The sequence below is a fragment of the Anolis carolinensis genome, chromosome 3 (assembly GCF_035594765.1).
Source record: "Anolis carolinensis isolate JA03-04 chromosome 3, rAnoCar3.1.pri, whole genome shotgun sequence".
In the NCBI taxonomy this organism is placed as follows: Eukaryota; Metazoa; Chordata; class Lepidosauria; order Squamata; family Dactyloidae; genus Anolis; species Anolis carolinensis.
This window is the reverse complement of record NC_085843.1, coordinates 193,949,482-193,962,358: the sequence shown is the minus strand read 5'-3', so window position 1 is coordinate 193,962,358 and position 12,877 is coordinate 193,949,482. Positions and strand designations below refer to the sequence as shown.

The following is a 12,877-nucleotide window of genomic DNA, read 5'->3' as shown; positions in this document are numbered from 1 at the left end:
ACTGTATCTCCAAAGGCCTGCCGAAACATCCAAGTCTTCAGTTGTTTCTTGAATCAGGATCAGATGAATGGAGTCCAGTCAGAGTTTTTTACTATTCATTTTTTGTTTTCCTATATATTTACTTTGATTAGATTCACCTGTTTACCAGTTTCAGATAATCTCATGTTTATTTGAATTTAATGGACACACCCAAAGTCAAGGCAATATTACACAGTACCTGGTTCCTGTTGGAGTGCAGAATGTACAAGCAGCATCCAAAATAAAAGTTTAAAGGTGCCCATTTTTCATGAGGATTTCTTCTGATCTAAAAAAAAGCAGGATGTTTCAGCATTTATAAGAGTCCAACCTGAACCGGAAATAAGTATTATGCAATTTGATCTGTCTTCTTGAACTCCGAAATCTCTGTGTTAAGGAAGTCAATGATATTTTCATTTCACAATCTATATCCCTGGAAATAGACAATTACTGATGGTTATTGTTCTGGAGAGGCAGTGGCAGGGTCAGTTTTCAAAACTCAAGAAATACCTTTGTAATTACACCCAGTGTTTTATGATGCAAATATTCTAGGAAATGTTATTTGATCACATCAACACTTTTAAAACAATCTATGCAATTTTAAATGTATTTTAAATATAAAGTGCTTGGAACTTTTACAACATTAAATTGTTTTTTTCATGTCAGGAGCGACTTGAGAAACTGCAAGTTGCTTCTGGTGTGAGAGAATTGGCTGTCTGCAAGGATGTTGCCCAGGGGACACCCAGATATTTGATGTTTTACCATCCTGTAGGAGGCTTCTCTCATGTCCCTGCATGCAGAGCTGGAGCTGACAGAGGGAGCTCACACATTTTCCTCAGATTAAAACTGCCAACCTGTCGATGAGCACTTGCCGGCACAAGGGTTTAACCCATTGTGCCACCGGGAGCTTCATTAAATTGTATACACGTGTGTGTGTGTGTGTGTGTGTGTGTATGTGTATATATATATATATATATATATATATATATATATATATATAAAATTTGCTTTCCAAATTGATAGATGATTACACGAGAACTAGATAGCCTGGAAACCATTTAACACCATATGCAGAGGGACTAGATAGGACTATAAGGATTATGGAAGTGTCCAGCACTTTTGGCAAATACATTTTATTTGGCTTGTGTAGAGATGGGATGAGTGTTGCGTGTAGGAGTGGGTGATCGCAAACTTGTGTATTTAAAAAAACCCACATCCTTTTTACCAAGGCTATGCCACTTTACCAGATAAGCACCTTGCCTAGTTTAGTTCTGAGTGTGAATGCCTTTTCCTTTTAATTTTCCTGAAAAAAAAGGAAATAAGTCACCTATTGGTGTGCTAAGTCATACTCAACCAAGGCCTAGTGTTGACTAGGGCTGGATCTATACTGTCATATAATCTAGATTGTCAAAAGAAATAATCCATATTATCTGCTTTGAACTGGATTATATAACTCTACACTGCCAGAGTTCAAATAAGATAATCTGGATTTTATATGGCTGTGTAGAAGGGTTCTAAATGCTGCAAACAACTCTGTTTTCAATTTTCATGTAGATGGGGCCATATTATCCAGATTATCTGCGTTGAACTGGATTATATGAGTTTCCTTCCAGACAGGCCCAAACATGGGACCTGTCATGGGTTTACATGAGGTCTGCAAATGATTTCAAAGTTTACTCCGGATTAATTTGACTCCTGGAAAGATTTGGATCTTAATGTAAGGTCGGGATCTTTCCAGGTGTGGACTTTGTGAGGATTTGTTGAGCACATCTGGACACCCAGCTGTAAAAGCGCAGGCTTTTGTAGCTGGTGTGCAGACTACAGTCCATCCCACCCCGAGTTTTTTAAACACGGGTCGAAGCGGGCTTTTCCACTGTGTGGAAGCGCCCCTAAATACTAGGAAATGAAGCATCTGATTCAAACTATTTATTTATTTATTTATTTATTTGCAGCATTTCTATTCCGCCCTTCTCACCCTGAAGGGGACTCAGGGCGGATCACATTACACATATAGGCAAACATTCAATGCCTTTTAAACATAGAACAAAGACAAACAAACATAGGCTCCGAGCCGGGCCTCGAACTCATGACCTCCTGGTCAGAGTGATTCATTGCAGTGATTGATTGCAGCTGCTCTCCAGCTTGTGCCACAGCCCGAGCCCTACCTAAACCTTAGGAAGAACATCCTGATGTTAAGAGCTGTTCAAGAGTAGATGTTACTGTATCTGAGGCCCCTTTCACACAGCTGAATAAACTCCCATATTTTCTGCTTTGAACTGGAATATATGGCAGTGTGGACTAAGATAACACAATTCAACACAGATATTGTGGGATTTTCTTTCTTGATATTCTGGGTTATATGGCTATGTGGAAGGGCCATAAGTGTGGTGGAGTATACTTCTCCAGAAGTTTTTAAACAGAGGCTAGATCTGTTGGGAGTGCTTTAATTGTGTATTCCTTCATGACAGGAAGTTGGACTGGATGATCCTTGTGCTCTCTACAATTATTATGATTCTATGATCTTATTTGATCTTAAGAATCAGACCAATGCGTTCCAATACTAGCGGAGTACTGCCATGCACTGTGGACAGATCACATCATGTTAAAATCTTTTTGTGTATTGAGAAATCATGTAACAGTCAGATGTCAGTGGTGCCAACATTTACTTTACATGAAATATTTTTACTGGAATTAAATTACAGTTGCCAAGGACAATAGGTAATGGATTTTATGATATTTTTCATAGGCATTAAAGTCATTGACAAAACTAAATGTGCTTAGTTATTGATCCAAATGTAATAGATAAGTTTAAATAATCTAAAATGGGAAAAGGGTGGAGGTGACATCAAGATTGACCTTTCTGGACTTGGCACAGTCATTGACTGTTTCCTGTAATAACATCTATTTTAAAAACATCAATCGAAGTTCTCTATGAAACAAAGGGCCTTGTTTTAGTTTACTACTGGGATTCTGCTTCTTTCCCATTTAATCTTCACATTAAACACATACAGGTATACTGAAATAAGAACAAATTGAAAGAAGGCATTTCCTTGCCTTTGAGTGCCTGGGTCATTTTACTTCCTTGTATTGAATTTAAAAATATTCTTGACTATGGGCTCACATTAGAAACATGATACGTGTTTTCTTATTGTCGAATTATTTTCTAGGATTTTAAGACTCAAAAACCACGAGACATGAAGGAAACATTTTTCAGAATGATTGTCCAAACGGTTTTAATTCTCTGCTGAGAGAATTTTTTTGGAATAATTATTGTGCTTAATCCAGTAAGGACTGATCCGATAGCTGCTATTAAATAGCCATTGCTATAAAATCTTATCTTTTGCTGCTAAAAACATTGACAACTGATCTTTAGGGGCCACAATAGCGCTGCGAGTTAAACTGCTAACTGCAGTAAATCTGTTGACCGGAAGGTTGTCAGTTCAAAGCTGCAAGTCATGGTGAGCTTCTGACTGTCAGCACTATCTTCTGACAACCTAGGAGTTCGAAAGCATGTTGATCAATAGGTACTACCTCAGCAGAAAGGTAAAAGGGCGCCCCGTACAGATAAGCAAAACATGCCGTCAACACGATTGGAGATGTCTACGGAAAACAAGCTGCTTGGTATGGAAAAACGGAACATGGCTGAAGTTCAGTTCCTGCTAGCCACCGCCCAGTCTCAAACCTTCCGTTTCTGGGCAAGGTGGTTGAGAGGGCAGCAGCGGAACAGTTGCAGCAGTTCCTTAATGACACACCCGGATTTGACCCCTTCCAGTCCGGCTTCCGTAGGGGGCACGGGACGGAGACTGTGCTGGTTGCCATCACAGACCAACTTCGCTGCCAGAGGGATCAAGGCGGATCAGCGCTGCTCGTGTTATTGGATCTCACAGCAGCATTTGATAAGGTCCACCACAATCTATTGACCCACCACCATGACGGGGGTTAGGGGGATACCCCTGAAATGGGTGTCCTCCTTCCTTCAGAATCAGGGACAGCGTGTGGTGAGGGGAGGGATGGTTTCCAAGAGGTTTCCGCTATTTTGTGGGGTCCCGCAGGGAGCTATTCTCTCTCCTCTATTATTTAACATCTATATGCGACCGCTTGCCCGATTGGTGTGGAGCTTTGGGCTTGAGTGCCACCAGTATGCTGATGACACTCAGCTCATTCTGAGGCTTGAGGGCCAGCTGGACTCCGTACCCGATAGTTTCCATCAGTGCCTTGAGGCCGTTACTGGATGGTTGCATGCCAGCAGGCTGAGGGTGAATCCGGCGAAGATGGAGATCCTTTGGCTGGGCCGTCCGGGGGGGAGGGAGATCCAGCTGCCTACCCTGAATGGTGAGACATTACATCTGTCATCTTTGGTAAAGGTCTTAGTGTCTTATTGGACCCTCTGCTCACAATGGAGGCCCAGGTCTCTGCGGTGAGCAGATCTGCGTTTTTCCACCTACGTCAGGCTAGGCGACTGGCTCCCTACCTATCTAGGAATGACCTGGCTACGGTATTCCAGGCGACGGTTATTTCGAGACTTGACTACTGTAATGCCCTCTACATTGGCCTCCCTTTGTCAGTTATCCGGAAACTGAAGCCGGTGCAGAATGCGGCGGCTCGTCTTCTCGCCGGGGTGCCAGCGAGGTGGCATATCACCCCAATCCTTCAACAGTTGCACTGGCTTCCGATTGAGTACCGGATTACTTTCAAGGTGTTGGTACTAACTTTCAAGGCCTTACATGGTCTGGGGCCGGCATACCTGAGGGCCCGCTTATCCCCTTATCAACCCCAGAGATTAGTTCAGTCTAAAGATCAAAATTTGCTTGAAGTCCTTAACATCTGGACCTATCATTTGTCTTCTACTAGGCAGAGAGCCTTCTCGATTGTAGCCCCTTATCTATGGAATGCCTTGCCAGTTGAAATTCAAACTACCCGAGACCTACTTGCCTTTTGGAAATCCTGTAAAACCTTTCTTTTCTGATAAGCCTTTAAAGGGTGAAAACTTGGGGTTATGTCCGTTCTTACTGTTATCTAAAGCTAACTGTATTGTTTTATCTATTTTGTAAACGTCTCCGAGCCAAATTGGGAGTAGCGGTATACAAGTCCAATAAATAAATAAATAAATAAATAAAATAAGTTGAGCATCGCCTCCAGATGCCAGAGATGAAAAAGGGTGGAAGACCTTTACTGCTGTCTGTGTATTGTATGTTTTTGTGTAAAAAGGCATTGAATGTTTGCCTTATATGTACTCTGTAATCAGCTCTGAGTTCCTCTGGGGAGAAAGAGCAGAATATAAATAAAGGGTAGTATTATTATTAAAGCAGGTGGCCAGTTCTTTGTCTTTCATCCTTCCTCTTTGGCCAGGATATGGAATCCCTACCAATAAGAACAAATATTTTATTATGAAGACAAAACATATATTTGCTCAGAATTATCAGTACATAGCAACAGAATTCCATTCAATGTACTGCCATGAAAATGCTGTAATCTCTACAGTTATGCGTGCTGTGGAAGAACCTTTTAGATACACTGACTGTAATAAAAAGTATCAACATGTCATACTTTGTTTTCAATAAACAAAATAACAGACCTGAGATGGGTTTAAAGCCATTTCAAAGATCAACCAGGATCTCCTGTCTACACTTATAGAAAAACACATACAGGAAAGTGATGTGGGAGTTATGGATGCCACCAAAAACGGCCTCATGTGATAGAGAATAGTTGAAGAAGTATTATGGTTTCTCCCACTATCTTGAAAAATATCCATGTCAATTCAATCATCTGGAAGACATGTTGGTGGCATAGAGATTTTCCATGTGATCTGGCAAATCTAGGGTTGGTATCATATCAGGTAAGAAGAAAAAATGTAGCACCAACAATTTTGATCATTTTTCATGTACCAAATTATGTGCTTAGATGCAAATTTAGAGGGTTTTACTATAGTTTAAAAAGAGGTGAACCCCATTAAAGTGAAGAAGGCTTCAACCAAATATTGATTGCTCACATCAAGTCTATTGCTTTACCTCTGAATGGTACTCTGAAAGACTTTCAAAATGTGCACCGAGCTTGTAGGACACATAGCTACCATTATCTAATTCACAGGGGGAAGAAAATTATCACTGTTTCTCCCTTCACGTGGAACAAGCCATGTTGGAAATCACTTATTTTTGTAGCAGATCTCTTGGTAGAAATTAGGGAAATAATATAGGAGCCACATAGGTAAAGGTAAAGGTTTCCCCTGACATTAAGTCCAACCATGTCTAACTCTGGGGGTTGGTGCTTATCTCCATTTCTAAGCCGAAGAGCCGGCGTTGTCCGTAGACACCTCCAAGGTCATGTGGCCAGTATGACTGCATGGAGCCATGTTACCTTCCCGCCGGAGCGGTACCTATTGATCTACTCACATTTGCATGTTTTAGAACTGCTAGGTTGGCAGGAGCTGGAGCTAACAGTGGCCGCTCAAGCTGCTCCCGGGATTTGAACCTGGGACCTTTCGGTCTGCAAGTTCAGCAGCTCAGCGATTTAACACATTTCACCACTGGGGCTCCATAGGAGCCACATAGTTTCATGCTATTTAATAAGAACATGGAATAGATGATGCCCCCTGCAACTGAAACGTTAAAGTTTTCTGTGGCCTTTATCTCTGAACAGCTAGAAAAAACCATTCTGGCTTGAGCAAATAAACATGCAATACTTATTAAGAGTTTTGTTTGCACTTCTAATATTCAGTGATTATGCTATGATTTGTCTTCTTCCTTCAACTCTGTTCAGTGTTTCTGCTTGTTTATTTATGAAATGTGTTGCCCAATAGCGTTCTTTTCCCATGAGAATATAGAATCCAACCTACCCATGCAGGAGATAATTAAGACACATCATAATTATAATCAGGCAACTTGTTCTGTTATTTTATCTGGTTGATTAGAGAAGCATCAATTTTTTAAAAAATTAAAAAATCCTAGCACAGTGGATACTTTAAGGACTCACCTCTATCTCACCCTGAAGTAATAAAAAGGTATGATTTGTCTTTGTGATGCCATTTTTGAAAGCTAATTGTTGATAGAGGTCTTAAAAGAGACCCTGGTTAGCTAACGCAAATCCCATAGCATCGAGTCATGGCAGTTAAAATGGTGTTAAACCACAATAAATATATTGTGTAGCTGGCTGCATCCTGAAAGCCCACACAGCTTGAGAGGGCACCAGTTGTCAAAAGGTAAAGGGTCATACTGTTTTGAATTGGCTTAGCACACAGCTAAGGGCCTAGAGGGATAGGCTTCTTTAAGCTAGGAGGTCTCCTTAAGAGACTCACACTCTCCCCTCTCCATCTTGCATAGCTGTGCCTTAAACTCTTAGTAGCTGGCTCAGTTGTTTTGTCATTACCCCTTCCTGCCTGCAGGAGAAAGAGTATTGGGTAGTCTCGTACATTTGTATGGAATCACTACCCGTTTCTATTTGTACCATTCATATGGCCCCGTTTCCGTTTCTGTCTGCCCCTTATAGAAACAGGTGTCTATATGAATGAGCTTTTCTGTCCAAGGTCTGAAAAAAACAAAGATTTTTTGGGTCTACGAGCTTTGAGTACTCGGTGCTCGACCGTAGGCTCTGCCAGCCAGGGTCTACAGCCAAGCGCCAAAAATCAGCCGACCAAATGGCTACAGTTCCCCCCTTTTTTGTTTCACTGTTTCTTTTGTTCCAGAGGGGGTTGTACTGTCCTGTGCCATCTGAATGGATAGAATGGTACAAAACCACAAAAGAAACACATGAAACAGGATTCGGGCCCAACTCTAGTATTGGGAAGGTGTTGATCCTTCTGCACCCCTTTTATGCTTTCCCACCACTAAAGCAACAAAAAGCAGGTCTGGAAGGTAAAGGGCCACTACATTGAGCAAGTAAAAAATTACCTAGGGCTCTGGTTTAGCAACAACGTGTCATGGTTCACTCATTTAAAATACACACTGGCCTGGGCCCAATCAAGTACCAGTGCCATCAGGAGGTTCTAACACTTCAGGGACAACCAATATATTCCCGCAGCCCTAAAGTCTTCCAAGCAAAGGTGAGAGCACAAATACTCTATGGAGCCCCTATTTGGCTAACCTCAAATAACAGTGCCCTTAGATTATTTCATTCAAAATTTCCACACACACTATTTGGTGTTCCAGACTGCGTTCCCTATGCAGCTTTATGTTTAGAATCTAGCTAATGCTCTATAGAGGCCACCATTTGGCTAACCATCATAAAATTTTGGTTACATATCCACTCCCATAGCTCCAGTAACTCACTGACCCAACTCACCTTGAGCAAACTGCACCACTCAAAACGGTGTACAACAATCCTAGCAAAGATCGAGAAACTGGGCTATGATAGCGACTACTTAAATATGCTAACTTTCACTAAGACATTTACCCTCATTAAAGAGAGGCTGCTAGCAATGGACTACCAACAACTGCAGAGCTTGGCCAACAAATCTTGTTCACCGACAAACAAGGCAACTCCATTCACTCAGGGAAATCCAGCCTATTATATTACAGCGCTCACTAACCCCATATACAGGAGAGCCTATATGCTGGCTAGATTCAACATTATGCCATCTCCGCTTCATGAGGAAGGCTCAACGGATTACCGAGTGACAAGAAGCTCTGTCTCTGCAGCTCAGGACAGCTGGACTCCATCTCACATATTCCTCTCCACTCTCCAGTCTACCAGGAACTAAGATCAAACTTGCTACTTCAAGCTATAGATTCTATGAAACACCAATCAGAGCCAGACATAGTAATCATGCTTTTAAATTCCCAAGATTTTAATTGCTGCCCCACAATGGCAAGGTTTCTAAACAAAGTCTGCAAATTGAATGTTTGTCAAATGTGAAGTTTTTCTATTGTTTTTATTGTATGATATACTTTGCATTTTACACTGTTTGGGTTATACATATATGCCAATAAAGGCTTATTGGATTGGGCTTTCCCACCATCCTGACTAGTGATTATAACATGAAGGCTTTATAAAATACACCCAAATAAGGTATGATAAAAACCAGTTCCTGTACCTCCTCTGACATCAGAAGTGGTGCGATTGGGGGCCAAAATAACATTTGGTGTGGTAGGAATGGCGTCACTGACCCACCCATCTTGTCCTTCCATTTCTGTGCTTCTGAAGGTCTTTGTGACTGCACTTCCTACAGCATATTAATCATTGTGAACAGTTTATAAAGAACATAAATGAACAATGCCTTCATACAAAGAGCTTTTTAAGGAAATGTTTATTTTTCTTTCTATCCAGTGTGCAAAAGCAAACTTTAAACTAAATGGTAAGAGCATAATGACAGTGAAATGCATAACTGAGTATATTTGCTCAGCTATTCCGAACTGGATTACAAAATCACCAGGATTGTAGAAAGTAATATAATATTAAAAGAGCTCCATGTACCATGTTGTAAGTTTACTCTGACATACATATGTATAGGTATAGATTGTAGTAGAGGTGTGTGTGTTTTAATATAATAGGATACATTATGTGAATTATAGTGACTCCATTAATTTTAATGGATTTTCTTAGGCAAGGAACACTCAAGACCCATTCACACAGTACCTTTATCCCAGGAGCTCCCAGTTCAAAATGGAGAGTGGCCAACCAACATTCCTTGAAAACATGGGAGGAACAAAGCAGCAAGTCTGAATATCGCATGCACAAATCCCAGGACCAACAGTTCTGTGTGCGGACATGCTCTCAGGTCCCGGGGTTTTTTGTCCTACCTATTAAACCTGCAATTTGTTGCTGTCTAGAGGCACCCTCAGAAGTGGCTTTACCAGTTCTTTCCTCTGAAATATAGCCTGAAGCATCTGACATTCTTTGATGGTCTCTTATCCAAGTGCTAACTAGGAATCAATCTCAATACTGCGAACCTCATCACATTGATGAGGTCCAGCATTACGATTCGCCAGACTCCATGGCAAATTGGGGGGCAGTGGGGTAATCCCGGCACCTCATGCCCTGCCTCGCTGCCAGCTGATGCTTCCCCATCACATGAGGTTAAGCATTGCCGTTTGGCTTGTCCCCATGGCAGCTCTGTTGTTCCAAATGGAACATGGGGCTCCTATGTTGGCAGTGCAGCAGCCTATGATGCTTCTGCCCCGGTTGACCCATGGAGCCCTGTCAGAAGTGAGGCTCTGTTATGTGATGGATGGCATGGGGCTCTGTGGGTCAACTGGGGCAGAAGTATCATAGAATGCTGAATATCAATCATGTGATAAGGTCACAAATTAGTCCCAGTTTAGAGCCTTAGAAGAACTGACATCTCTCTGTCTACCTTAGTGTACCTGAATTAATTACTTAAAGCAACTGACGTTTTGTTAAGTATAGATGTCTATCATGTTCTCAAAGACAGCCTAGCAAGATCTTCTCAGCTTGCCTGGGCTTTTCTCACCTGAAAGTGCTTGGATTGGCTCTGAGTGTTGTAGCCTGGCAAAAGAAGATTCTGATGATGAGTGGATGTGTTCAGAGCAATTTACAAACAGGTCAGCTTGACGCAGACAATGCTGTGCATATCATAGACCAGTCTCTAGCAATTGAGGCCAAGAAAAGTGAAACCATTCCCCTAGAGAAGAGACCTTGGGAAGATGGGGAGGTTGAGGTCACTAGGAAGTGTAGATTAGATCTCAGAAAGTACGGCTTGAAAAACAGCCAGAGGAGATCTTCTCAGCATCTTCAAGATAAGATTTTGCTCCTAGATAAGGCCTTGAAACCCAGATGTCTCAGGCATGATTTCATGGGAACCTTGGCAGAGCCTGAAGGGCTTAAAATAGGTGCTCAGTTCCCAGCATTTTCAGAGGAGACAACTTTGCTGTTAGGGAATCAGTCCCATGTTCATGTTACCAATCATAGAATCATAGAATCATAGAAAAGTAGAGTTGGAGGAGACCTCATGGGCCATCCAGTCCAACCCCCTGCTAAGAAGCAGGAAATCGCATTCAAAGCACCCCCGACAGATGGCCATCCAGCCTCTGCTTAAAAGCCTCCAAAGAAGGAGCCTCCACCACGGCCCGGGGGAGAGAGTTCCACTGCCGAACAGCCCTCACAGTGAGGAAGTTCTTCCTGATGTTCAGGTGGAATCTCCTTTCCTGTAGTTTGAAGCCATTGTTCCGTGTCCTAGTCTGCAGGGCAGCAGAAAACAAGCTTGCAAGTTTTCATGTTTCTTATATTGTGAATATTCTTGTTTCATGTTCCTGCCTTTGCCTATTTATCTTGGAATAGTTTTGTCTAGAAAGCATTGCCTTTCTGAAATTGCCTTGGATTATTTCTATGTTTTGGATTCTTTAGCTTTTGTGATGTTTCTTTGGTTCTTATGGAAGACTTTTACAGAACTCTGATTGCTTTTGTATATTGCTGGGTGAGTGATACTTTTGGATATAACCTTTTTTCCATTTTTTATTCCATTTTTATTATTCTTTATCCAATAAACACTTTATTATTGAACTATTGGCTTCTGGTGTGGTGCTGAATGAAGAGGTGCCTCAATGTTAGGGTGCAACATCGAGGTCGGTCAGGAAGTGGCTAGGTGGTATATACTTTTTTGTTCAGGTAGTTTGTGCATGGTCATTGTGCTTAATCGAGAGATGGTTGGCTGCTGAACAGCATCAAATGGGATGGCTCACAGCTTTGTTAACATTTGGTGATGTCACCACAGTCATTGGCAGCAGTTATTTTGCATCACCGAAGTGGAAGTATTCATTAGGTTTCACACATGTATTAATTATTATCATTTTGTGAAATGTGTACATGTGATTGTGTATGTATTTCTAGTGTGGCTACTTAGTTATTCTGTGTAACTTGAACTCATGGTTGTATATATAGTTAAAGTTTTGCCAACACAACACCTTTACTTGGTTGCAGGGGTTGGTGGCAGTTGAGCTGAGGCTGCATCCAACTTCATGGCAGTTGGCATGGATCTTGAATCCAGTTATCCAACAGTGACAATGGACACAGGCAGTTGAAAACAGGTCTCAAATGGGGAAACCCTGGCCAACAGATGTGGTGCGGCCAGATACACCCGGTCAGGGTAATCACACTGCATCACATCCAGGTATACCATGAGGCAGACTGAGACTAGGAAGCCCTAGCAGTTGTTTCAAGAATAAATTGTATTATTCCCAATGGCAAGCAGGTCAGCCGGAGGCTGTCTGTGTGAGCAGACACCTGTGCCACATACACACATACAGGTTTTCACTTTTATTATGGATTTAGATTAGGTTTAGATTAGATTTAGATTAGATGGTAGTATCACAGAGAATAATTGGTCTGTAAGAACCATTGCTAAATATCCAACCTAACATTTTTATTCATTTTGAATTTATTTGTTTGAATGGTATTAAAGTGTCATAAGATGAAGGTTTTCTAATGATCTAAATGGTCATTCAGGCTGTAGGCCATTTTTTTTTAAAAAAATGTGGCAGATAATTGAATATTAATTAAAGTTTAGCAAACACAAATGGGAAAATTAAAGTAGCTGAAATATGTTTGCCTATATAGTGAAAAGATATAAAGAAATTATAACCATGTGCCTTTCCAAAATTACAAATTTATGAAAAGGTCTTGACAAACGCCTCAAGAAATATTTAAAAAGAACAAAAGAACTGGGAGGCAGAAAGTAATGGTAGCACATTTTTACGACTAATGAAATTTTATTTCAGCCTAAGTGTTGGTAAATATAAATTGATTTCTTTGTATTAAGAACAGAGTGATATCCAGGCCCAGAAAATAAAGCATATTTACATAGTTGTGGGAGTAGATGGAATGCAATAGGTTTCAGAAAGATATCACAGCTATGTAAATATGCTTTATGTCCTGAGACATGGCTATCACTTTGTACTGTATCTGAAGAAGTGGA

General features: G+C 41.2%; 1 protein-coding gene across 1 annotated transcript in view; it reads right to left on the bottom strand.

Annotated features, from left to right (window-relative positions):
• Positions 1-12,877, bottom strand: part of dmbt1 (deleted in malignant brain tumors 1) — a 279,374-nt gene that overhangs the window by 79,203 nt on the left and 187,294 nt on the right. Inside the window, exons 43-44 of the mRNA XM_062976978.1 lie at positions 9,041-9,169; positions 218-283 (exon numbers count right to left, since the gene is read on the bottom strand). Of these exons, the coding sequence (XP_062833048.1) occupies positions 218-283; positions 9,041-9,169 (195 nt within the window). The remainder of the gene's footprint in view (positions 1-217; positions 284-9,040; positions 9,170-12,877) is intronic.